Source organism: Oncorhynchus mykiss, chromosome 14, assembly GCF_013265735.2.
Source record: "Oncorhynchus mykiss isolate Arlee chromosome 14, USDA_OmykA_1.1, whole genome shotgun sequence".
Classification (NCBI taxonomy): Eukaryota; Metazoa; Chordata; class Actinopteri; order Salmoniformes; family Salmonidae; genus Oncorhynchus; species Oncorhynchus mykiss.
In genome coordinates, this window is record NC_048578.1 from 6,680,572 (window position 1) to 6,707,267 (window position 26,696).

Genomic DNA, 26,696 nt, shown 5'->3' on the forward strand with positions numbered 1-26,696 from the left:
TTATCCTGATACCAGATTCGAATTGACGCAACTCTAACACTATCAAAGCATTTATCCACAGCAATTATGTAAAAATGTACATCAACCAAAATGCTTCTGTTTTTCGATCAATTATTTTGTATTAAAAAAACAACAACAATCATGCATGGAAACGTGTCATCGGGTCTAACTGTCGTCTCGTGCTAAACTACGCCTGTGCATGCTGTCAAATCAAAGGCATGTCTTCAGTTTGTCACCTTCACGAGGTTGAAATAATAACATGTTCAACTACTTAAGACATTTGCTAGGTTGTAACTTTACACTTGGAGAAAATTAAGAACTAAGGAAGAATATTTCACTTCTCGAACAGCAAACCACGGACTTGTCTGATTCGCAAGCGCTATTGGAAGTCCTGCGATGTTGCGCCTCTGGGTTTAGAAACTGTGGTCGTACGTTTTCACCCTTCCTTAAAGTTTCTCAGTTTTCACCCCACCCAATAGGTGGCGGCACACATTTTGTTGTTGTAGTCAGTAAAATACAAACTTACAGAAGAAGAAGCTGCACTCAAGCTTGCTCCAGAGCTGTGTTGATCACGGTTATTTCCCTGCGACAGAGAGAACGTTAGCGAAGCAATCATCATGCCTATGTTTTTGGTGAATACTAATGTGGCTAAGAGTGACATTCCTCCTGCTCTGTTGTCTGAGGCAACAGATGAACTGGCCAAGGCGATGGGCAAACCTGTGCAGGTGAGTCTTCCAAAGTTGGCACAGCAAAGCCCCCCGCCCCTGTTGTAGAGAGCTAATTTTCGTTCATTTGATGCTGATGCGTTTTTCTGCGGTGAAGATTAAATTGTAGGGAACCTTTCTTGCAGTTGAGACCCATTTGGCATCTCAATACAAAACTGTTATAAAATCGGCCATCGGCCATGCGCAGATCTTATTCCTAAAATGGAACACGAGATTCGTGCTGCAGGTCAAATCAAATGTTATTGGTCACGTACATAATTAGCAGATGTAATTGCGAGTGTAGCGAAACGCTTGTGCATCTAGTTCCGACAGTGCAGCAATATCTAACATGTAATCTAACAATTCCACAACAACTACCGAATACATACAAATGTAAGTAAAGGAATAAGAATATATAAATATGGATGAGCAATGACAGAGAGGCATAGGCTAAGATGCAATAGATGGTATAAAATACAGTATATACAGTTGAGATGAGTGATGTAAGATATGTAAACATTAATAAAGTGGCATTATTAAAGTGACTAGTGATCCATTTATTAAAGTGGCCAATGATTTCAAGTCTGTATGTAGGCAGCAGCCTCTCTGTGTTAGTGATGGCTGTTTAACAGTCTGATGGCCTTGAGAGAAGCTGTTTTTCAGTCTCTCGTCCCAGCTTTGATTCACCTGTACTGACCTCGCCTTCTGGATGATAGCGGGGTGAACAGGCAGTGGCTCGGGTGGTTGTTGTCCTTGATGATCTTTTTGGCCTTCCTGTGACATCATGTGCTATTGGTGTCCTGGAGGGCAAGTAGTTTGCCCCTGATGATGCTTTGTGCAGACCACCCCACCCTCTGGAGAGCCTTGCCGTTGTGGGTGGTTGCAGTTGCCGTATCAGGCGATGATACAACCCGACAAAATGCTCTCAATTGTGGTGTTGATGTACTATGGCGTTGAATGCTGAGCTATAGTCAATGAACAGCATTCTTATATAGGTATTCCTCTTGTCCAGATGGGATAGGGCAGTGTGCAGTGTGATGGTGATCGCGTCGTCTGTGGACCTTTTGGGGCGGTAAGCAAATGGAAGTGGGTCTGGGGTATCAGGTAGGGTGGAGGTGATATGATCCTTGACTAGTCTCTCAAAGCACTTCATGATGACAGAAGTGAGTACTACGGGGCGATAGTCATTTAGTTCAATTACTTTTTCCTTCTTGAGTACAGGAACAATGGTGGCCATCTTGAAGCATGTGGGGACAGCAGACTGGGATAGGGAGAGATTGAATATGTCCGTAAACACACGAGCCAGCTGGTCTGCGCATGCTCTGAGGATGCGGCTAGGGATGCCGTCTGGGCCGGCAGCCTTGCGAGGGTTAACACGTTTTAAATGTCTTACTCACTGTACTTGTAATAGGTCCAGGACAGGAATACTGTAAATCAAACAACTAGTTCTTATTTACTAAAGGTTTACTTGTGCAATTTCACTGTCATGGTTGGAATTTTTATTGTGCCTTTAATCACGTGATTTTTCACATGATTGTTCCAGCTCCCACTCATTGTATGCTCTGTTTTCTCTTTGTGTGTGTGTCTCTCTCTCTCAGTACCTTGCTGTGCACATCGTCCCAGACCAGTTGATGATGTTTGGGGGGAAAGGAGACCCTTGTGCCCTCTGCTCCCTTCACAGCATTGGGAAGATTGAAGGAGCTCAGAAACAGTATTCTAAACTACTGTGTGGACTGCTCAACAAACACCTGGGCATCTCCCCTGACAGGTAATGGACACACACACACACACACACAGAGTAAAATCCACATGAAACGTTCATACACTAACACTCCTCTTGTGTCTCAGGATTTACGTGAACTTCTTTGACATGGAGGCAGCGAATGTGGCCTGGAACAACTCTACTTTTGGTTGAGCAAGGGATCTAAATGTCAATGGGAGCTGACCCCTCTTTTCCCCTACACCTTAATGGTATTATAGCACTAGAGTAGGCTATGGAGAGATGAGCAGAGATGCCTTGTTGCTGGGCTGATGTAGAGCGGTATTGATAAATGCACTTAAAATGGACCCTTGCTTTATAACAGACCCTTGATTTGCACTGGACCCTTGGCTTTGATATTACAATAAAGTGATTCCCCTTGATCACAACTTGTTCTGTTTTCCCGGTGTTTTTTACATTTTTTACAGACCGGATGCTTTCCACTGCCATTAATTGAGAACATGCCATAAAGCAGTCCAATTTGACCTCACACAGACAATCTATTGTGTTCAATTGCTAGGTAAAGATTGGTGTATTCACACTCCAAGTGCACTATACAAACAACCATGAACAGGCGAAGACCGCTAGCTGGGAATTTACTTTTGACACGTTTTGTCATATCTGTGATGCCATGCATCTGTTCTAGGGTTCAATCAGAGTCAATAGATACGTATCAAAATACATTGGATACTGTTCTGAATTGAGAAGCTAGTACTGATATTACACGCATAACTCCCGCTCGTGGTAGGAAGTATGTTGCCATTGGTGGATAAAAATAACTTCATCAGCCACACGCATTTCTAATGGCCACAGTTGTCTATCGTCGAGTATCATTGTGAAGGTCAACCGCCTGTGCTGAAGACCAATCGTATACCTCAGTGGGACCAATACGTCTTGCTTCAAGTAAACTTACAACCATACCGGTTTTCATGGTGAACACAAATTATGCCAAAGCTTCCGTACCAGCTGCACTTCTATCTGAAGCTACGGTGGAACTGTCCTAAACTATGGGAAAACCAGGACCTGAGGTGAGTTTCAAAATCCATTGGCGATAATTGTTACTGTAAAGAACCCATTTCAAGTACAGGGTTGCATACTGTGTCTCAACTTTTCCATAACTCACAAACATGTAATAGGGATTAATAAACTAAATGGAACTAAAATATATAGCTATAATCTGTACCTAAAACATGTAGGACCAACGCCAGCTCTTAGAATTGAGGGACATTTGAGAAAAATGCTGTGACTGAGGCCACACCCCACTCACATGCACACATAATCAAACTGTTTTAAGTGTAGCACTGTAAAGCTACATTAAATGTTTTAAGGAGTAAAATTGAAGTAACCATCCATTCCTATTTTCTTGGTGAACACAAATATAGCCAAGACTGCTGTCCCAGTGGCCCTTCTTTCAGAAGAAACAGAAGAACTGGCCAAAGCCATGGGGGAAAATGGCAGAGTTAACTTTGAAACATATAGAAAAATGACATTATAATACAACATTGCAGGGTTATACTCACAATTATCATATTAAATTACTAATATGTAATTCTATGGTTATATTGTTGTTTTATTGCAGTTGTTTGTTGCTCCCATCGTGCTAGATCAGCTGATGACATTAGGGTGAAAGACCGCCCCCTGTACATACTGCTCCCTCCACAGTATTGGAGCTATAAGTGAGGAACAAAACCTGCAGTACTCCACACTACTCTGTGGACTGCTCAACAAACACCTTGAAATTTCCCCCCTGTACAGACCAACACACTCACTCTACAGAAGTCAGCCGCTCTCTCTCTCACTCACTCACTCACTCACTCACTCACTCACTCACTCACACACACACACACACCCAAGCTGATCAATCTCTGTTTCAGGATCTACATTAACTTTTTTGAAATGGTGGTGCAAAACCTGGCCTGGGACAACACAATGTTCAAAGTTTTCATTGAGGCTTATCATGCCAAGAAATGAAAGAAGAACTGAAGACGTTTGGTCAATGAATGACATAGCAAAACTGCACACAAATTAACTTTGCTTTAATGTTACAATAAATAGTAGAACCTCTATCTGAAGCCACGGAAGAACTGTCCAAGGCTATGGAAGTACCAGCTAAGGTGAGTCTGAGAATCTCTATTTCAATTCTATGTTGAGAATCTAGAAGGTCTTTGCTACAGTAAAAGCCTGTTTTATACTGTCTGAGATCTCTGTCTCTCATAGCTCTTCAGCATAGGTAGTTCATTGAAATATGAACTAGAGGGAATTAACTTTCATGGAACAATCTAGATAATAGGTCATTATTGATTATAGATGCTGCATCCAATAAAAAAATAGTGTAGCTATTTGTTTTATTGCCCTACGTTGTGCGTCAACACGAGTTGATAATGATAATTTTAGAACAAAGACATAATATATGATGGATATAGTGTCAAGTCTCCCATTTTTTCTGCAATCAGTTCTGCGCAATCACCTAAGCATGATGATCCTCTTTACGGCATGTCCCATTTCTACAATTTATCTTCTTAAAATGTGATTTTAAACCTAACCCTAAAAACACAGCTAAATGTATGGCTAATCCTAACCTTAAACAAAGACCAAAGCTAATTTTTGTTTTCATACATTTTTACGATATAGCCATTTGTAATTTGTGGCTGTGGTAAGTAGTGAAAACCAATGTAAACACTAGCTAGCTGCTACTTTGAATACAGTCAGCAAATATTACACAATTTGTGGCACTGGGATGAGAGATTGAACGTTTCCGGCTAGCATTTTGACAACGTTTGGCAAGTAATAAAATCATTTTTCTTCGAGTCAAATTAAGACGCTATCGTTATACCCCTGTGTTATAGCTATGTAGCTAGCTAGCCAAGTTAGTTGAACATTAGCTAATGCTAGCAAGGCAAGCTGGACAAAATTCACAATTTGTGCCGCACTGGTATGAGAGATTGAACGTTTCTGACTAGTCGATTGACAACGTTTGGCAGGTAATAAAATAACATTTATTCGAGTCAAATTAAGACGCTATCGTTATACCCCTGTGTAATAGCTATGTAACTAGCTAGCCAAGTTAGTTGAACATTAGCTAATGCTAGCAAGGCAAGCTGGACAAAATTCACAATTTGTGGCACTGGTATGAGAGATTGAACGTTTCTGACTAGTCGATTGACAACGTTTGGCAAGTAATAAAATAAATTTTATTCGAGTCAAATTAAGACGCTATCGTTATACCCCTGTGTTATAGCTATGCAGCTAGCTAGCTAAATTAGTTCAACATTAGCTAATGCTAGCAAGGCAAGCTGGACAAAATTCAGCCATCTAGCTAGTTAAGTACCTAACGCCAGTATCTCTGGTAGTACTTTTGGTCTACATCAAAGAGTAATAGTTTGTCCCTGTTTCCAGGTGTACTCCCTGGGTACTGGTGTAATCTGGAAGCTACGTGCCAGTTTCCCAGCTTGTTGAACTCACTGGGAGGCAAGGCAACTGTGACGTTTGGAAGGGAAGTGGGGTTTATTTTCCAGTGTTGAGCTGATGCTGTTGCAGCTATGTCAGAAGCCATCCTCACCTTCCAGTACCAACTCAGTGGCGTTATGGAAACAGTCCTCAAAACCGCCATGCATGAGATCACTCGGCTGGTGAAGGAAGGCTTCCTGGAGGAAGTGACACGGAGCAAGCAGGAAGCGGACATCTTGAGGATGAAGCTGCAGCAGTGGGAGCAGAAATGGAGGGACAGAGAGGAGGAGAGGAAGAGGGAAGTTGAAGAGAAAGAGCAGAGAAAGAAGAGGGAAGCGAGAGAGCAGATGGGCATGTGTGTGAGTTGCAGTTGTACTGGAGACACTGAGAAAGGAGAGGCTCTGTCAGGTAAGTGAGGAGAGATGCACGCACACACACACACACACCCCTGATATAGGATCTCTTACTTTGTTCTGTTCCATCCTCAGGAGCAGAGGAAGGTTGTGTTATCAAACAGGAGGAGATGTTCCAGTCAGAGGGACCCAACACTCTCCCAGAGAGAGAGGGTCCACAGGAAACGGACATGTCCAGCTCTTCCTGTGTCTCTGAAAGGATGGAAGAGAGGGAAGCCCATGTGGTCCACATCAAACAGGAGCCCAATGACTGGGGGGATCTAGTATCCCAGATGGTCACATCCACAGATACTACCATAATGAGCCTGAGTCGTCTGCAGAGATTGAGTGCCCATGCTGGGGCATGGACCAGTGAGCCTCAGCCTCAACTTCCAGCACCATGGACCAGAGAGCCTCTACCTCCAGCACCATGGGCCAGGGAGCCACCACCGCTACCTCCAGAACCAACACCATGGACCAGGGAGAAGCAGCACGTACTCCCAGGGTCAGGTATACCCACCCAGGCAACAGAGTGTGCTGTGGGAGCCCTGGAGTCCAGTCCCTATGGTCTCAGCAACAACACAACGGCACAGCTGGGGGTCAAACCCTACAGCTGCCCACACTGTGAAAAGAGCTTCCCTCAGCTACGAAACCTGAAAGACCACCAGAAGTACCACCACACAGGGAAAAAGGCCTTCACCTGCTCCCAGTGTGGTAAGGGCTTTGTGTACATGTGCCACCTCAGGGTACACATGCAGTGCCACACAGGGGAGAGGCCGTTCAGCTGCTCTCAGTGCGGTAAGAGCTTTGTCTACCTGTGCAACCTGAAGTCCCACCAGCAGTATCACACAGGAGAGAAACCGTACAGCTGCTCTCAATGTGGGAAGAGCTTCAGCCTTCAGAGTGGCTTGAAGAAACACAGGGTCATTCACTCAACAGAGAGGCCTTACCACTGCACGAACTGTGGGAATAGATTCTATTCTAGAGCAGACCTGAAAAGACACGAACATATTCATGCAGCAAGGTAGAACTTTGAGATGAAGCTGGTTGATTTAGAAAATCTGAGTGAAGAAAATAACAGCACACGTGTACTATGTTCAATGTATTTGTAGTTACTGATGCATTTCATGTTGAGAGGAATAAAACCCTTAATGAAGAAATGATTCTCATCCTTATATGATTTGTCAAACGTGTCATTAACTGTTACATACAAAAACAGATACATTAAAAGTAAAATAGCCATGTCTGACCCAGAACGGCCCATAGATATCATACTCAGGCAAATAAATACATTTGGTACAGCGCTTCAGACAGTTGTCTCAGAGAATATGTTGAATTCCAAAGATTCTAGACGAGATTTCAACAACAAAAAATGAGGAGTTCTGCGCAATTGAATTGGCAGTATGATCACCTCGATGCCACAGATCGGGAGGTGGAGCCGCAGGACCTCTCCTCAGCTAGTTAGCTGTTAGCTTATTATGTTAGCTAGTACCTGGCTTTGTTACGTCTGTACTACAGGCTATGAGAGATTTGACATTTGTAACTAGCTGATTTGTTGACGCACAACAACAACCAACGTCTAGGAAGTGGTAATAATATTTTAGATTTGAGTCAAATGGTTGGAAAGTTGTTACTACACTGTTCATATACAGTCATTGGTTATTAAGTTAGCTTAGCTAAGCAGCTAGCAAGCTTGAGAAATGCATTATTTGGTACGCCTAATCACAGGCAAAAATGGATGTATGGGTTCATTAATTTGTTAGTTACACGCTTCCTATACTGGAAAGATATTTGGGGCATATCAAGACCACATTTTGTGTATTTGACAGCTTGCCCTTGTTTCCTGGAGGAAGATTCCTGACTCTGGGCAGTGGTGTGATCTGGAGGAGGCTAAATCCAAGTCTTTCCAGTATAGTGACCCAAACTGGGAAACAACGGTAGGAAGCTCAGCCAAAGAAGATTGTCTGTACTCTGGGACTGGTACCAATAAGGGAAGTGGGATTGATTTGCCAGTGTTGAGTTGATGTTGTTGCAGCTATGTCTGAGGCCATCCTCAACTTCCAGTACCAGCTCAGTGGCGTCATGGAAACAGTCCTCAAAACTGCCATGCATGAAATCACTCTATTGGTGAAGCATGGCTTCCTGGAGGAAGTGACACGGAGCAAACAGGAAGTGGACGTCTTGAAGGAGAGGCTGCAGAGATGGAGGGACAGAGAGGAGGAGTGGAGTGGGATGTGTGTGAGATGTGGTTGTGCTGGAGACACTGAGGAGAAAGTAGAGGCTTTGTCAGGTGAGTTTTTTCACAACTGAATTTCGCCTCTGGGATTGATTAGGTATTCATCTGTCTAATTACCATGGTTATACCATGTTGATAGTTTAGACAGAGGTAACAGCTGTAACCTGTATAGTCTGACATGCACATCATGAATACTATCACTGGTTCTGGTATTTCCTCAGCAGCAGAGGGTTATGGTATTAAACAAGAGGAGATTCTCCAGTCAGAGGGGCTCGTTGCTCTGAGGGAGGCCCATGAGGTCCATGTCAAAGAGGAGGCCGATGCACAGGGAGACTGGGGGGATATGGTAAGCCTAACGATCCCATACACTGATGCCCCCCATAGTGACCTTGGTTTGTCTGCACCATGGGCCAGTGAGCCCCAGCCTCTATCAACACCATGGACCACTGAGGAGCAGCCTTCACACCCAGGGTCAGTAATACCAGCCCAGGGGATAGAGAGCTCTATGGGCCCCCCTGAGTCCATGTGCCACCTGAGAATCCATATGCAGTGCCACACGAGGGAGAGGCCGTACAGCTGCTCTCAGTGTGGGAAGAGCTTCAGCCATCAGAGCGTCTTGAAGAGACACAGGGCCTATCACACCGGAGAGAGGCCTTACCAGTGCACGGACTGTGGGAAAAGATTTATCGCTAGAGCGGACCTGAAAAAACATGAACAAATCCATTCAAGGTAACATTGGACAACATGTTTTGGAGTACTCGTGTACCATGGATAATTAGTTTGCTTGCTAGTTAGCAAAGGTTAACTCACACTGTTCCTGTTTTTTATATTTTCCAGGGGCATCTGTACCATTTCCAAGGCAAAACTGACGAAGGGAGTCCAAGATAATGAAGATTACGCTGCGCCAGTTCCTGTTACATCAAGAACTGGAAGGATTATTCCACTGGCATTATTAGTGAGTTTGAAATTAGCTGAAACTTCTTACACATCGGCCAGGGTTTGTTGTGAAGCAAAGTAGCTAGCTATACACTTATGTTTGTTAGCCTCTCCAATCTCCACTTGGTCAGTTAACTTACTGTGCATTTCTTTATTCCTAATAGGCATCAGTAAGACAGGCCCATAAGCAGCTTGGGGAGGACCTAAAATGGAGATTCGGCCCAAATGACTGGTATGCACTTTATTAACAAGGCTGTAGTGATACTGCTCTTTGAAAAGCTCCTTGGTTTCTTAGTTTGATTTACAGGGATATTTCATTCAATTTACAAAATTACATTGGTTTCCTCACCCTGTAAGCAGTCTATGGACAAGGTATGACAGCAATACATGCTTTGGTTTAGTTTCCCTGGCACTGCCTCCCATGCTAACATTTTAGCATTTGTGGCACAAATCCCATACAAGTCATGGGACCGGTATTAGTATTTTTCACGCATCATGTTCACAAACAATTTTAGATACTTTCATATGATTGGACATGTGTGAAATATGCTAATATCGTCCCATGACTTGAATGGGATTTGTGCCACAAATGCTAAAACATTAGCATGTGGAACAGTTCCAGGGAAACTTAACCAAAGCATGGATTGCTGTCATACCTTGTCTATAGACTGCTTACAGGGTAAGGAAACCAATATGTAATTTTGTATTTTGGGTGAACTATCCCTTTAAATATTCCATGGGTTGTTTTCAGTTGGTTGCACCATTGCAGACGTGGGTTCAAATTCAATTTGAAACTTTGCTTATCCTGCCTAGAGTGTCAAGTGGGTGGGGTTTGCACTTTTGGGATGTTTTGATTTCATATAATATAGTCAAGTTTATTACATGATCATCACACTCGTATTTCTTTCAATAATCATAACATTATGGTTTTTCAGCTTCAGGTCCCCTCACAACGAGGAGGTGACCAAAGCAGTGATGCAGATTGTAAAGGATGGAGGCAAAAACTGGGGTCCCGACAGCCTCATCAGAAGTGAGTCTTAGCTTTAGTAGCAACCGTATGGTATACATTTACAGAATGTAACAATGTAAAGAATCCATATCTCTTCAAAAATATATTGTTAGTATGTAATGTCGTCTCCTGCTGCAGCAGCCTTCCAGGCATTTCATGATTTGAAACTGAATTAATTGAATATTGCATTCCGTTTAAAATGTCAATTGAATTCAATATTCAAATTCAATAATTACACTGAACAAAAAAATATACGCAACAATTTCTAATATTTTACTGAGTTAGTTCATATAAGGAAATTAGTCAATTGAAAAATGCATTAGGCCCTCATCTATGGATCGCAGCCATGGGTGGGCCTGGGAGGGCATAGGCCCACCCACTTGGCAGGGGAGCCTGGCCCAGCCAATCAGAATTACTTTTTTCCCCACAAAGGAGCTTTATTAGAGAAAGAAATACTCCTTAGCGCCCACTTAACTAAACGCCTATAGGGATAAGTTCAGGAAGTTGATGTAAAGGACGACATGTTGCTTAACGAGTACCGCTTCCCCCCCGGTTCATCTCGAACTCAGAACTTCTGTCTCGCAAGCACACGTGACTTCCTTCCTGAAGTGTTCCAACCCACCATATTATTGTAGAGGTCCTGAGTCATCGGATGCCACCTTTTCAACGAGTTAGTTCGTCAAATTTCTTCCCCGCTAGAACTGCCCCGGTCAACTCAAGTGCTGTTATTGTGAAATGGAAACATCTAGGAGAAACAATGGCTAGGCCGCGAAGTGGCAGACCACACAAGCTCACAGAACGGGGCAGCCGAGTGCTGAAGCGCGTAGCACTTAAATATTGTCTGGGCTCAGTTGCAACACTCATTACCGAGTTCCAAACTGCCTCTGGGTGCAAGGTCAGCACAAAAACTGTTTGTTGGAGCTTCAAGAAATGAGTTTCCATGGCTGACCAGCCGCACACAAGCCTAACATCACCATGCACAATGCTAAGCATCGGCTGGAGTGGTGTAAAGCTTGCCGCCAGTGGAAATGCATTCTCTGGGGTGATCACGTTTCACCATCTGGCAGTCCAACGGATGAATCATGGTTTGGCGGATACCAGGAGAATACCACCTGCCCGACTGCATAGTGTCAACTGTAAAGTTTGGTGGATGAGGAATAATGGTCTGGGGCTGTTTTACATCGTTCTAGTGAAGGGAAATCTTAACGCTACAGCATACAATAACATTCTAGACAGTTCTGTGCTTCTAACTTTGTGGCAACAGTTTGGGGAAGGCCCTTTCCTGTTTCAGCATGACAATGTCCCCGTGCAGAAAGCGAGGTCCATACAGAAATGGTTTGTCGAAATCGATGTGGAAGAACTTGACTAGTCAGCACAGAGCTCTGACCTCAACCCCATCAAACACCTTTGGGATGAATTGGAACGCTGACTGCAATGTGTTCCAACATCTAGTGGAAAGCTTTCCCAGAAGAGTGGAGGCTGTTATAGCAGCAAAGGAGGGACTAACTCCATATTAATGCCCATGATTTTGGAATGAGATGTTTGACGAGCAGATGTCCACATACATTTGGTCATGTAGTATATATCCGAAACGATTTGAGCGCTCGAGCCAAATTCATAGGACCAAAATAAATTCAACATGCCACATTGGCTTCAGAAACCGGCAGAAGCTTCCGTTTACCACAGTGAGTGTTTAATTCTTTCTGTTCTCCCCTGCTTATACTGGCTGGCAAAGTACCAGGATGTTGTCTCTGGCTTTGAATCTGAATTAAAGAACCAAATTTGAAAACTGAATCTGAATGCATCTGTGAAGTTGAATATATGAAACTTTGAAATGATTGTACCATATTTAAACAAATATAAATATTGAATTTGAATACTGAATTAAGTTGAAATTGAATTTAAAAACTGAACGCAATATTCACTCAATTCAGTTTCAAATCAGGAGGAAATAGAAGTTCAATTTATGAATGCAATTATTGAATTTGTGCATTACAAATATTAAATTCAAATGTTTGCAATTCAAATACAATTTATGTTGGCACTGAAATCGCTCCATAACATACAACAACTTATCACGTTGTATCACATCCACACTATTTTAATATAACCATTTTCCCTTTCCATAGAGGCGTGCAACAGGGCTTATGAGTATTGGAAGGCTCAAGGTAAGATTGAACTGGAGGGCAGTGTGGCGGTCATCAAGAAGAAGAAAATCCTCACCAGCAGGCGGAGCAGGGTATGTTATCAGTAACACACAACACCACTCAATATAATCACACATCACTCAGACATAAGAAAATTTTATTGTGCATTTAACTGGAATTTGAATTTTTCATGCAGGATATTATTCACGTTGAAAGCTTATACACAATGTCTGTACTCACAATTTCACCAATAAGTTATGTATTGTTAGTCTGAGTACCAGTCTCTTTAGCTAACTGTTGCCAGAAGCTCAGTTACAGTCACTAACACTGTAGATAACATAAAAACAGCCTAAGCAGGCTCTGCCAGGGCGAGTCAAATGGTCAGAGTCCGGTGTTCTCTCATTTGTGTCTGGAAGTAGCTAGCAAACTTTAGCCAGTTAGCTTGGGTGCTGGAATGTAAATTCAGAGTGTTGTCAGATTGTCCTAAATTCTAAATTCTAAAAGCCACTCATTCCTTTTTTATTTTACCTTTATTTAACCAGGCAAGTCAGTTAAGAACAAATTCTTATTTTCAATGACGGCCTAGGAACAGTGGGTTAACTGCCTTGTTCAGGGGCAGAACGACAGATTTTTACCTTGTCAGTTCGGGGATTCGATCTTGCAACCTTTCGGTTACAAGTCCAACGCTCTAACCACTAGGCTACCTGCCGCCCCATGTAGTGTTAAATAACACTTACGTTAACAATATTTTTTGTGAACAAATGTATCATTTTGACGCAATAATAAGGTTGGGAGCAATATGGAAAATCGTTTCAGCTCAAGTCAACTACAAAATCCACAATGCATTGCTCTCTTTGGGCTGGCTGGCTAGCTAGCTAGCTATCAAAACGTAGCTACACACAATAATACCAAAGACATATCAGCATGTGACATAGCTAGCTGTAAAATCACCTAAACAAACTGCACTATCAATTTAGAAGTCTATCATCGCACCATGTTCAACCTGCAGATCGATGAGTCTAACATTTGCAACGGCGGATATTCTTTTGAGGAGATTGGAAACGTTGCCCATGCTACATCAATGGGTGATTCTGGGACAAGGAGCGCTCTCCTTCAAGGAGTGAATGGGAATCTATTGTGCGCTAGCTCCAAAACCCAACATTAGCACGAATTTCATCAACAAGAATTACAACATTACAAATCTTTTCTGAGATTTGAGATAATTAACTTGCGACCTGTAGTACCATATAGCTTTGGAGTCGTGACATTACGTACTTTCGAGGAAAATAGGCACGTTTTTCGACATTTACACTGACTTTGAGAAGGGATTGCGTGACGCAAAATAACAACTTGAACGTGATTGGTCTGCTGGATGGGGCGTTATACGTTCCTTCATTCATAGGATTCCTATCTACTTTCTATAATATTTCTGACAATGGCACCATGCATTGCACTCTGGACTGTACATGCCTTATATACCTCCTTTGTCCCACCTCCCACACATGCGGTGACCTCACCCAGTATAACCAGCATGTCCAGAGATGCAACCTCTCTTATCATCACTCAATGCCTGGGCTTATCTCCACTGTACCCGCACTTACCATACCCCTGTCTGCACATTAAGCCCTGAATCTATTCTATCACGCCCAGAAATCTGCTCCTTTTATTCTCTGTCCCCAACGCATCAGACGACCAGTTTTGCTAGTCTTTAGCCGTACCCCATCCTACTACTCCTCTGTTTCTCGGGTGATGTGGAGGCTATCCCAGGCCCTGCGTGTCCAAAAGGCACTCTCATTTGTTGACTTCTGTAATCGAAAAAGCCTTGGTTTCATGCATGTTAAAGTTTGTTTTACTCACTGCTTTAGCACACTCCCCCAACCCCGATGTCCTTGCCGTGTCTGAATCCTGGCTTAGGAAGGCCACCAAAGATTCTGCGATTTCCATACCCAACTACAACATTTTCCGTCAAGATAGAACTGCCAAAAGGGGAGGAGTTGCAATCTACTGCAGAGAGAGCTTGCAAAGTTCTGTCATACTTTACAGGTCTATGCCCAAACAGTTCGAGCTTCTAATTTTAAAAACTAATCTCTCCAGAAATAAGTCTCTCACTGTTGCCGCATGTTATAGACCCCCCCTCAGCTCCCAGCTGTGCCCTGGACACCATATGTGAATTGACTGCCCCCCATCTATATTCATAGTTCGTTCTGTTAGGTGACCTAAACTGGGATATGCTTAACACCCCAGCAGTCCTACAATCTAAACTAGATGCCCTCAATCTCACACAAATTATCAAGGAAACCACCAGGTACAACCCTAAATCTGTAAACATGGGCACCCTCATAGATATTATCCTGACCAACTTGCCTTCCAAATACGCCTCTGCTGTTTTCAATCAGGATCTCAGCGATCACTGCCTCATTGCCTACGTCCGCTATGGGTCCGCGGTCAAACGACCACCCCTCATCACTGTCAAACGCTCCCTAAGACACTTCTGCGAGCAGGCCTTTCTAATCGCCCTGGTCCAGGTATCCTGGAAGGATATTGACCTCATCCCGTCAGTCGAGGATGCCTGGTCGTTCTTTAAAGGTAATTTCCTCACCATCTTAAATAAGCATGCCCCTTTCAAAAAATGTAGAACTAATAACAGATATAGCCCTTGGTTCACTCCAGACCTGACTGCCCTTAACCAGCACAAAAACATCCTGTGGCGGACTGCAATAGCATCGAATAGTCCCTGCGATATGCAACTGTTCAGGAAAGCCAGGAACCAACACACAATCAGTCAGGAAAGCAACGGCTAGCTTTTTTAAACAGAAATTTGCATCCCGTAGCTCTAACTCCAAAAAGTTTTGGGACACTAAAGTCCATGGAAAAAAGAGCACCTCCTCCCAGATGCTCACTGCACTGAGGCTAGGCGACACGGTCACCACCGATAAATCCATGATAATCGAACATTTCAATAAGCATTTCTCTACGGCTGGCCATCCTTTCCTCCTGGCTACCCCAACCCCGGCCAACAGCTCCGCACCCCTCGCAGCTACTTGCCCGAGTCTCCCCAGATTCTCCTTCACCCAAATCCAGATCACAGATGTTCTGAAAGAGCTGCAAAACCTGGACCCGTACAAATCAGCTGGGCTAGACAATCTGGACCCTCTCTTTCTAAAATGTTCCGCCGCCATTGTTGCAACCCCGATTACCAGTCTGTTCAACCTCTCATTTCGTCTGAGATCCCTAAAGTTTGGAAAGCTGCCGCGGTCATCCTCCTCTTCAAAGGGGGTGACACTAGACCCAAACTGTTACAGACCTATATCCATCCTACCCTAGCTTTCTAAAGTCTTTGAAAGCCAAGTTAACATATCACTGACCATTTTGAATACCACCGTACCTTCTCCGCTGTGCAATTCGGTTTCCGAGCTGGTCACGGGTGCACCTCAGCCACGCTCAAGGTACTAAACGATATCATAACCGCCATTGATAAAAGACAGTACTGTGCAGCCGTCTTCATCGACATGGCCAAGGCTTTCGACTGTCAATCACCGTATTCTTATTGGCAGACTCAACAGCCTTGGTTTCTCAAATGACTGCCTCGCCTGGTTCACCAACTACTTCGCAGATAGAGTTCAGTGTGTAAAATCGGAGGGCCTGTTGTCCGGACCTCTGGCAGTCTCTATGTGGGTACCACAGGGTTCAATTCTCGGGCGACTCTTTTCTCTGTATATATCAACGATGTCGCTCTTGCTGCGGGTGATTCCCTGATCCACCTTTACGCAGACGACACCATTCTGTATACATCTGACCCTTCTTTGGACACTGTGTTAACTAACCTCCAAACAAGCTTCAATGCCATACAACACTCCTTCCGTGGCCTCTAACTGCTCTTAAACGCTAGCGAAACCAAATGCATGCTTTTCAAACGTTCGCTGCCCGCACTTGCCCGCCCGACTAGCATCACTAGTCTGGACGGTTCTGACCTAGAATACGTGGACAACTACAAATACCTAGGTGTCTGGCTAGACTGTAAACTCTCCTTCCAGACTCATATCAAACATCTCCAATCCAAAATCAAATCTAGAATCGGCTTTCTATTTCGCAACAAAGCCTCCTTCACTCACGTCGCCAAACTTACCCTAGTAAAACTGATCCTCGACTTCCGCGATGTCATCTACAAAATAGCTTCCAATACTCAGCAAATTGGATGCAGTCTATCACAGTGCCATCCGTTTTCTTACCAAAGTGCCTTATACCACCCACCACTGCGACCTGTATGCTCCAGTCGGCTGGCCCTCGCTACATATTCGTCGCCAGACCCACTGGCTCCAGGTCATCTACAAGTCTATGCTAGGTAAAGCTCTGCCTTATCTCAGCTCACTGGTCACGATAACAACACTCACCCGTAGCACGAGCTCCAGCAGGTATATCTCACTGGTCATCCCCAAAGCCAACACCTATGAGTATCACTGGGACTGCAAGTAGTATCACTACTTACACACCATCATCTGCTCATTTATCACTCCAGTGTTTCTGCTAAATTGTCATTACTTTGCTACTATGGCCTATTTATTGCCATACCTCCTCATGCCATTTGCACACACTGTATATAGACTTACTTTTTTTTCCTATTGTGTTGACTCAAAAATGTGTTTATTCCATGTAACTGTGTTGTTGTTTCTGTCGCACTGCTTTACTTTATCTTGGCCAGGTCGCAACTAGCTTACCTGGTTAAATAAAGGTGGGGGGAAAAAAGGAGAAAAAAAAGAGGCAGACAAATAGGAAACATGTGGTAGACCCTCTGTTAAATTACAAATTTATCTTGGTATTAATATTGCAAAAATATGATCAATGCCTCATTTGAGAGAAGACATAATCCCAAGTTATGACCAGTGCATGCGGAGGAGTATTTCTGTGGGGGAAAATCTCATTCTGATTGGCTAGGCGTGGCTCCACTGTGGGTCGGCCTGGCTGCCATGGCTGCACCCCTACCCAGTCATGTAAAATCCATAGATTAGGGCCTAATTAATTTATTTCAATTGACTGATTTCCTTATATGAACTGTAACTCAGCAAAATCATTTAAATTGTTGCGTTTATATTTTTGTTCAGTATAGTTTAAGAATTTAGAGTGAGCTAGCAAACTGGTTTCTTCTGGACAAATAACTGTTGCTTCTCAACCGGATACTAAAGTGTTCTTTGAAGAAAAAAAGTTTTAGTTCCATAATTTGTATAGTCATTGTGATTGGAGGATAGCTGTGTGGGTGCTTGAGTCAGGATCAAATCCTATGTTCTTTTAGAGCTCATTAATGATAGAATGTTCATATTTGAAGATGGCGGAAAAGCCAGACTCTTTGGCACATGACATGGAGTACAGGGAGTGGATTATCTAAAGAGACTGGTACCCAGGCAAATGTATTGCTGCTTATTCAAGTCCTTTCTCTGTAAAATTTCAGCTCTTCCAGAAGAGAGTAAAGGTGGGAGGAGAGCTCCTCGCCCCAGAAGATCTGGACTTCCTGGTTGGAGCAGACCCCAACTTCATGTCGGACGAGGAAAGTGATGCTGAAGACAAGTTCACCTATCATGTGCTCCCTCCCAGGTGGCGTTGCTCGAGGTTGACCCAGATCGTCCGACTCTGTCAGATAACCTTAGATGACAATCGCTTTAAGGGCGTTGAGCCAAAGTCGGCTCGCTCCAGAAAATTACAGGGGGGTAGATTTACCTCCCGCCATCCCCCAAAAGGAGAGGCTAAACAAGTGTATGTGAATAAAAATGATAAATGAACTGAATTGTCATTATTTCTTAAATGGATTAAGTGAATGGTCAAACATTGTTGTTGACTGTTACAAACGCACTATGAATCAAGACTTCTTACTGTTCACATTCTGGTAAATACATTTAGAAATTTCCTTCTGTTTTGTGGAGAGTCTCTAGATTTAAGTTGCCTCTAACCAGTGATTTAGGATAAACTAAACCTAACCACATCCTGAGCAGTGATTATAGGAAGTGAAAAGCAAAACTGACCCTAGATCTGTGTCACACAGGTAAAGGGCTGTCCATTTTTGGTTGTGCCAGAGCTAGGACCTATTTAGCAGGAATAATGGTTTAATGCAGACCACAATGTTGATACCTGCCATTGGACAGTGCTGGTGTTATGAGACTGATGGTTTCTTGACACAGAGGATTTGTTTACATAACGGGTTAGGATAATTCACACGGCAAGTTAGGAAAATTGTTAGGCTTAGACACAACGCTACAGTTGTCAACAACCATTATCCCCGGCAAACAAGCCACAGACCAATGGCGAGCATCAATGGGTGTCAACTTGATAACAAGAAACGCCTATATCAGAAAACGCCCCTAATTGCGGTCTGCCAACGCAACATCGAAATCCCTAGGTAAAATCGCGAGGATAGGTCGCCGACTGGAGAAAGTCCACATGGAAAAATGGTGGCTACTCGAGTAGGTTTTGCATTACAGCGGACAGTTCAACAAAAGTAAATATTGATATTGCAGTCTACATACGTTGAAGATACACACAACGACAAAGTCAACGGAGTCCGTTGTTTTAGGGACCGCTGTTTTTGCAGGTTTGTGTTGTCCGTTATAGCCATCAATGTGACGAAGTCTTCGCTGCCATGTTTACTTTTCGCGCGAGGATCCTCCTCTAACTGCATATTCCAGCATGTTGTGTTGAACTTGCTCGTCTGTAAGCAATGCATAAAGCTTTGTGAATGATGGCAACCTTATAAACCGTATACCATGCAAGTATAGAGGTATTCTATACAGTTAACTAGATAGCTAGCGATTGTGACATGGCATCTTACATCGTTTATGCTAGTTAGCCCACTGTCTTTATCGGGGTCGAGTAAGTTACTTGAATGTTACATAAAAAGTATCAAGTTTGTAGCAAGATGACAAAAACATCCCATTACTAGCACCTGCAGCAAGACCGCTTTGATCACTAGTCGACTATTACTCAGCATCTGTCTTTTTTAGTTTGAAACAGCTTTATCTACCGATTTTATTTGGTTAAATAAACAACCCAAATACTTTCCCTTACCTTGGATACATTACAGTGTTGGTCTACTGCATGTAACTAACTATACCGCCTTGACATGATTCTTCTTTATTGACAGTTGAGCTTCCAGCTGGTGCAGCTGGGTGACTTCACACGGACCTGAGTCAGGTGGAGGCGGAGCCACTTAAACCAGAAATGTCGGAGAAGGTGCAGAAGGCCTTCAGGGTGCAGCTGTCCTCTGTCATGGAATCCCTGCTCACAGCTGCCGTGTGTGAGATTACCAAGATCTTTGAGGGCAGTCTGAATGAGCAGCAGGAGGAGTTGACACAGAAAGGAGACGAGATCTCTGCATTGATGGAGAAGCTGAAGCAGACAGAGAGGAGGTTGAAGGAGGGAGCAAAAGGAGGAGAGGACCCGGACAATACCTCTGGACAAACAATCTCTTCCGTGACGGCAATTTCTGAGATGGAAGGTAAGTTGATAATGCATAGACAAATAGCAACATAATTTCAGGGCTTGTGGACTGTGTAGATATGCATGTTTTCTCTCCCAGTTGGTGTCAGCTGAGCTCTATTATGTTTCTCATTAAATTTTTACCTTTGGGTTTCTGTGCAGTATCCGATTGGTGCGAGCCTCTTCAGTCAGAAGATAACTTAATTCCGCCCTCAAAGATCAAAAAGGAAAATGAGTGGTCATGTGTGGACCTGCGACCACTGAGTGTGTCTCTATGGCGCATCCCTAACATCAAAATAGAGGTCAGTGACCGGTCCGGTGTAGGAAAACTGAATCAGTCAGAATGTAGCCAATGGGCTGAACACAATAAGTGGCTTCTGTTTAGAATTAGGTTAAATGTCTGCTTTATTAGTAGTTTGGTGGTGTAATTGGTTGCGATCAGAGACTGATGATATTCTTATCATATTCATTATGAGTCTGTGTTTTAGCAGGCTGAAGATTTTGATAACCACCTGCTGACGGCCCTAGCCAGGAGTCCTCCACGAAAAGGTAAGAGTAAATCATCCTTGGCCCTCGTAATTGTAATTCGGCTCCTGGTGCAGGGCATCACTGACTCCACTCTTTTTGCTCCTCTTTTGCAGGGTTGGCTGCAGAGTGGTTGTTAAACAGACGGCTAAGAGACTTACCTGAACTGAGTGCGACCGGGTCAGGGTACGGTCATGTTTCAGTGGGACGCGGCCGGGGCCAGGGGCTGAGGAAGACCCATGGTCGTCTGCTGCACATGTTCGAACAAGAAAACCCGGAACCCCAGAGCAACCCGGAACCCCAGAGCAACAACGTATCAAACAACAATGTCTTAAGTCACCACACAAGACAAGGAAAAGATAGTGACTTACAAAACAAACACGGTGAGGGGAGTCATGGGAAAATGAGTGACATAGTGAAGAAGGTAGGAAGGAGAAGAAAGCATTTCAAAATGGAACCCGATGCGGATGGACAAGCGGTAATCAGTGGAACTGACAAGAGTTTCAGATGCAAATACTGTGGGAAGGGCTTTGGCCGTGAGTTTGGTCTTTCTGTGCACATGAGGTCTCATAAAAAGGTGAAAATCAAGGGGACATACAAATGCCCTAAGTGTCCCAAAAAGTTTCAGTACCCAAGTGCTCTTAGTGTGCACACGCGGGACATCCATGAGAAGAGCATACCTTGCTCCAGCGTCAAAGAAATTACAGACACAGTCCAGCACAAAGTGAAACCCCTCTCCCCCAGCAGAGCCACGCCTACTTCCTGTGACAACAAACCTCTCTCTGCCAGCAAGGATAAACCTCTCTCCCCGAAAGACAAACGTGTGTCCCCAAACAATAAAGCTGACACACCCAAAGAAAGCGGCACACATCCAAAAGTGTTTTCTTGTTACGTTTGCCATAAGAAATACAGGTCTGCACATTCCCTGCGGGACCATGTGCGTATTCACACAGGTGAGAGGCCATACCCTTGTAACCAGTGTGGACAGAGGTTCCGTATAAAGCAGTTCCTGATATTACACTTGCGTAAAGCCCATGTGGATGTGTACGGGGGTGAGGAGAGCAGCGGAGACCTCTCCTGGACTGCACCTATTGAGGAACCCATGGCAAACGGTGCAGAGCAGCAACCTGCCATCAAGTCAAAAGGCAAAGATGATCGACGAGTAAACCTCAAACGGAAGCAAATGACAGAAACAGACGGCCTGTTCCAATGCACAGTGTGTAAAATGCTGCTAAATTCACAGATTAGCCTCGTTCAACACTTCCGCATCCATACAGTTGAGAAACCACTGAGCTGCGAAGTGTGGCAAAACATTCCGCTCCCATCCCGTCTTGATCAGCCACTGGAGGTCCACCCACCCGGGAAAGAAGTACTGGTGCCTGAAGTGTGTGAAGCAATTACAGACAATGGCAGAACTTAAGACATTTGCAACAAGTTCACCAGTTCAAGAAACCGAACCCGCTGTCCTCGCTGTAGCGGGACTTTCCACAACAGTAATTACCTTTTAGGATCCACTATGAAACTGTCCTTGCCTGAGTATTCAGTAGGGCCGGGGGTCAACTCCAATTACATTCAGGAGATACATTTGTTACCATTTTGTAATCATTGACTGAGGGAAAAAGGAATTGACCCCAACCCTGGTGCCCCGTGAACTAACATGATGCTGAGAGAGGATGAAGAAAGAGAACTCAACTTGATATGGTGATCAGTCAGTTGTCTTGTGCGCAGCAGGTTCTCAGCTGATCACTTTTTTTTTTAAAGTCCATGCTAGACGTTTATGACGATTTTTATTTTAAAAGTCTTGGGGGTTTTTGTTTTCTGTTTTTGTTCCATGTAAATGTATGTCTTGATTTATATTCTGTATTATGACAAATGTAACATTCATTGTACTGTATATTCCCCCTGTTAAGAAAGTCACAGGGCAGAGAAGACCCATGTTTATCTCTTCTGATAATATACATTTGCTCCAACTGCTTTTTTTAAAAACAAATAAAATCGGACATTACCGGAAGTTGGCATCTTTTTAATAAGGCATTCAAAATGCATACTCCAATTACGTTTGTCAATGATTATCAAGATTCTTAGTGACCTTTTTATGAATTACAATGATTTTTTTAAAGTGGTGATTTACTTTATTTAAGTAGGCAAGTCAGTTAAGAACACATTCTTATTGACGGCCTGGCAAACGGCCTATGGAGATGGAGGCTGGGATTCAGAATAAAAATGATTTCAATAATAAATATAGGACAAAACACACATCACGGCAGGAGTGTCCACAGTGGACTTCATCACCTTTAGAGTATATCTTACAATCAGGTTGATTGTGTGGGCAAGACATGGATGATGGGTCCATTTTAACATTTCCATGTCTTTGGTTATGTTAGCTGCATTGTTGCTAACACAACAGACCACTTTTCCATCTACTTGCCATTATCTGACCACTCTCAACAGTTCTTCTGACAAGTTCTCTGAGGTGTGTCTGTCGCTGAACTCAAAGCAGTCCAGAAGATAACTAGAAAAATCTTAAATGAAGTGACATGTAACCAACATGTAAGAAGTGGTTGCCGTTGATGTCCAGCAGTCAGTGGTAAGGCAAACTGCAGTAGCTTTTTGGACTCTTTCCCACACTGAAGCCTGTGTGCTCTCGTACAGTTGTGGAATAAGTGATTTTGAAAGGGTTTTCCTGCTTGGAATTGTGTACATTGGATTTAGACTATTGCTATAATTTCTAAAACCTCTGTCCTCCACGATCGAAAATGGCTGGAAATTGGTGGCAATCATTTTAGCCAATGCAATATCAATGTGGCCTTGTTTTTCTACAGACATAGACTTTGGCATAAACTGGTCCATAAGAAGCCTGCGTTGCTGTGGGTCGCGGAGGTGGCCTACTTGACTGAGTGGATACATCTCCACGTGTGGAGGTGCTGGCTCCACCACTATCACTAGCAGGCCTGCTAGTTTCTGGAAGCTCCGCTACAGCTAGCTTCACAGTTGAGTGCATAGTTCGAATATGCCGGAGTAGCTTGTGAGTAGAACCAGCTTTATATGAGATTTTGTTTTGGCAAATTCTACACTGCTCTAACATTGTCTACATTATTAAAATGCATCCAAATGCTACTGTGCTTCTTACTCATTTTCCAGCTGTTGTTTTCACAGTTGTCCTTCCTCTCTCCTCGACTGCTAAGTGTGTGACTGTGAGTGTGTTGGCTCGGCCCTCCCTCACGCATCTTTGGTTAATTGGTTGACACTGCGTGTTGTGGTGGTTCATTTCTTTACTATCAAATAAGGAGAGACAAACTTATCACACAGGTCAGAGTTATACTTAAACAAAATCTTTAATAAGAGCTTTGCAAGAGCAATGACTTTCAACGATTCACCATTTCTAATGATCCGTTGAGAGTGATAAAACAAATGTACAAAGGTATTTTATAGCCAAGATACACCCCTTTCAATCTTCATGACGAACAACAGATACATAGAATGTTCACAAGGTTAAGACTCCAAACTGGAACCATCTCTTCCTGGTACGGTATAGAGCAGAAGCATTACTCATGTTCTCTGGAATGCTCTTTAGGTTTTACCACCCAAATACATCGTAAATCTCCTCTGTCAGTGTTATCTCATAGAGGCCCATCCTCAGTAGAACACACACCCAATAGTTAACTCTATTCTGTCGAATAAAACAACCATTATAATGCAATACAGGCATTATAACATAATCTTGCAATTTCCCTGACAGTGTCTGATTGACAGGAACAACAGGTGAGGCTGTTAGTCTGAGCAGACAGTCTGAACGAATGTGTGAGCTTGAGCATTTAGGCCTATATTATTTTATTTATTTTTTTGTTCTTTGAATTAGTTAATTCTAGTCATTTAAATATTTTGGTTATTCATATCTTAATTTTTTATTTATTTTAATAAATAGCTTTGGCTCTTCTGATATGCGAGCCGGCTCCTAATGTTCACCTACAAGAGCTGGCTCTTAGAGCCGACTCGTTCGCGACCGACCCATCACTAGGACAGACTGTGTTTGTTCCCACACTCTCTGTTGGTTACATGGACTTTTGGACTCCCATCCTATTCTAACCACCTCTCGCTGGCTTTGTATTCATGTTACCTGATGAAATTGCTGTACAATATGATCTTGTTGTCATCTGATGCACATTCAGATGTCATAAATCAGCACTGCAGAGCTCTCCCTATTCCCTGTCGTGCCTTGATTGTATTACTGTTGATGATATCGGGAAATGTGCATGTACACCCTGGCCCATCTACTGTAGCTAGCCCCAATTCTGACTTGTGCTCTGATATCTGTTTCACTGATTTCTGCTCTTATAAATGCCTGGGTGTTCTGCACGTTAACACTAGAAGTTTATTACCTAAAATTGATCAATTGAAAGTGTGGGTTCACAGCTTCAATCCAGATGTGTTGGTCATTACTGAGACGTGGTTAAGAAAGACTTTCTGGCTATAACCTTTTTCGTCAAGACAGATCTTCCGAAGGTAGGGGAGTGGCAGTCTTTACCAAGGATCACCTTCAGTGCTCGGTTGTCTCCACAAAGTCTGTCCCCAAACAATTTGATTTGCTGGTTTTAAGCATTAAACTTTCAAATAGCTTTTCATTGACTATTGCTGGGTGTTATCGTCCTCCATCAGCACCAGCCTGTACCCTACCTGCCCTAAGCTCTCTCCTGGCTCCTTACACTAAGTCTGAATTTGTCCTGCTAGGTGACCTGAATTGGGACATGCGTAAACCACCTGACCAAGTCCTAAAGCAATGGGACTCCCTAAATCTTTCTCAGATTATTACCAATCCCACAAGGTATGACTCCAAACACCCAGAAAGGACTACTCTCCTTGATGTTATCCTCATAAATAATCCTGATAGGTATCAGTCTGGTGTTTTCTTTAATGACCTTAATGATCACTGTTTTACAGCTTATGTTCATAGTGGCTGCTCAATGAAATTACCTGTCCTGATTTGTCATAGACACTTGCTAAAAAAAACTTTAATGAGCGAGCCTTCCCTCTTGACTTGGCCTCTGTAAATTGGTACAGCATCAGCTTGATCCCAGCTTGATCTGTCGAAGATGTTTGAACCTTCTTTTTGATATTTTCAGTGGTATTGTTAACATGTCCCCATAAATAAAATGTAAATTAAAACAGGTTCAGCCCCTGGTTTGACCGTGATCTGGCAGAGTTACTCCATCTCAAGAATTGCATTTGGTCGAAATGCTCAGCACACGCATACTCAGGCTGACTGGCTCTCGTTCAGGCAAATGAGAAATAAGTGCACTCAGGCTATCCGGAAGGCCAAAGTTAGTTACTTTAAGGAGCAGTTCTCTCTCTGTGGGTCTAAATGTTGAAGCGGTTTCTTGAGTCAACGGATGCCATCATCTCTACCATGGCCATTGTCAATGCACCTGTTGATGTTCTGACCCAAGATTAATGGGAGGTGGTGGAGGAGGTGTGCAGAGTCCTGGAACCCTTTGAGCAGATCACTGTGGAGATTAGTGGAGAGAGGTACAGTAAGCAGTTATTACTACATCATTATTTAATCCAGTATTATATATGTGTATGAGCAGTAGATGAGAATGTAGTATCAGTAGACAAAACATGAACCTGAACTAATAAGTTACTGTTCTCTCTTTTCAACTATGTGACAGCCTCAAAAATGATACTCCTGTGTAAGGAAGGGCCTGCAGCGAATCACAGCCAGCCGCTAGAGAAAAGCAAATGTGACCACAGGACATGTGACAGAGTTGATGGACACCTTATGTTCATCAATGGACAGAAAGTTCCACAGAATGGAATATAATCACGTACTATCAGAAACCGCTGCACTTGACCCCAGGTTTAAGAAGTTATCCTTCAGTGATGCCAGAGAGATTGATTAGGCTCTTCAAAGAATAACCTCAGCAGCAGGGAGGGACAGCCCCGGCAGTCAGCTGGCTCAGGCACCAGGGCAACATGAAGAAGAGGGAGCAGAAGCACCAGCAGTAGTGCCACAAACGTCTGCTCTTTGGATGCTGTTTGATGAGCGAGCAACTGGGGATGCAGCACGAAGGAACCCCTCAGCA

General features: G+C 43.4%; 4 protein-coding genes across 14 annotated transcripts; all 4 read left to right on the forward strand.

Moving 5' to 3' along the window:
- Positions 1–471: 471 nt before the first annotated feature.
- LOC110488642 (macrophage migration inhibitory factor) lies at positions 472–2,852 on the forward strand. 2 transcript variants are annotated; one of them, XM_021560947.2, is made up of 4 exons: positions 472–725; positions 2,303–2,472; positions 2,553–2,632; positions 2,680–2,852. In XM_021560947.2, exons 1-3 carry the CDS (start codon positions 618–620, stop codon positions 2,617–2,619), a joined length of 345 nt encoding a protein of 114 aa, XP_021416622.1. In that variant the 5' UTR covers positions 472–617; the 3' UTR covers positions 2,620–2,632; positions 2,680–2,852. The 2 variants fall into 2 exon arrangements, with proteins under 2 accessions (XP_021416622.1, XP_021416621.1); XM_021560946.2 differs by having other exon boundaries at positions 2,553–2,852.
- A 1,705-nt stretch (positions 2,853–4,557) lies between these two features.
- Positions 4,558–7,471, forward strand: LOC110488641 (zinc finger protein 629). Of its 6 annotated transcripts, none has more exons than XM_021560939.2 (3): positions 4,558–4,577; positions 5,860–6,318; positions 6,399–7,471. In XM_021560939.2, exons 2-3 carry the CDS (start codon positions 6,003–6,005, stop codon positions 7,328–7,330), a joined length of 1,248 nt encoding a protein of 415 aa, XP_021416614.1. In that variant the 5' UTR covers positions 4,558–4,577; positions 5,860–6,002; the 3' UTR covers positions 7,331–7,471. The 6 variants fall into 6 exon arrangements, with proteins under 6 accessions (XP_021416614.1, XP_021416620.1, XP_021416616.1 ...); XM_021560945.2 differs by lacking the exon at positions 4,558–4,577 and adding an exon at positions 5,063–5,116; XM_021560941.2 differs by lacking the exon at positions 4,558–4,577 and adding an exon at positions 5,123–5,247.
- Positions 7,472–7,602: 131 nt separating this feature from the next.
- LOC110488640 lies at positions 7,603–18,401 on the forward strand. 3 transcript variants are annotated; one of them, XM_021560937.2, is made up of 8 exons: positions 7,603–7,891; positions 8,132–8,592; positions 8,760–9,267; positions 9,376–9,493; positions 9,639–9,706; positions 10,410–10,504; positions 12,613–12,722; positions 18,074–18,401. In XM_021560937.2, exons 2-8 carry the CDS (start codon positions 8,340–8,342, stop codon positions 18,398–18,400), a joined length of 1,479 nt encoding a protein of 492 aa, XP_021416612.1. In that variant the 5' UTR covers positions 7,603–7,891; positions 8,132–8,339; the 3' UTR covers position 18,401. The 3 variants fall into 3 exon arrangements, with proteins under 3 accessions (XP_021416612.1, XP_036798650.1, XP_021416613.1); XM_036942755.1 differs by having other exon boundaries at positions 7,768–8,592; XM_021560938.2 differs by having other exon boundaries at positions 7,775–8,592; positions 8,763–9,267.
- Positions 18,402–18,814: 413 nt separating this feature from the next.
- Positions 18,815–22,627, forward strand: LOC110488638 (zinc finger protein 595). 3 transcript variants are annotated; one of them, XM_021560935.2, is made up of 5 exons: positions 18,815–19,079; positions 19,757–20,110; positions 20,254–20,393; positions 20,580–20,640; positions 20,733–22,627. In XM_021560935.2, the coding sequence occupies exons 2-5, from the start codon at positions 19,834–19,836 to the stop codon at positions 22,034–22,036; spliced, it is 1,782 nt and encodes a 593-aa protein (XP_021416610.2). In that variant the 5' UTR covers positions 18,815–19,079; positions 19,757–19,833; the 3' UTR covers positions 22,037–22,627. The 3 variants fall into 3 exon arrangements, with proteins under 3 accessions (XP_021416610.2, XP_021416611.2, XP_021416609.2); XM_021560936.2 differs by having other exon boundaries at positions 18,818–19,207; positions 20,583–20,640; XM_021560934.2 differs by having other exon boundaries at positions 18,826–19,207.
- Positions 22,628–26,696: the final 4,069 nt, after the last annotated feature.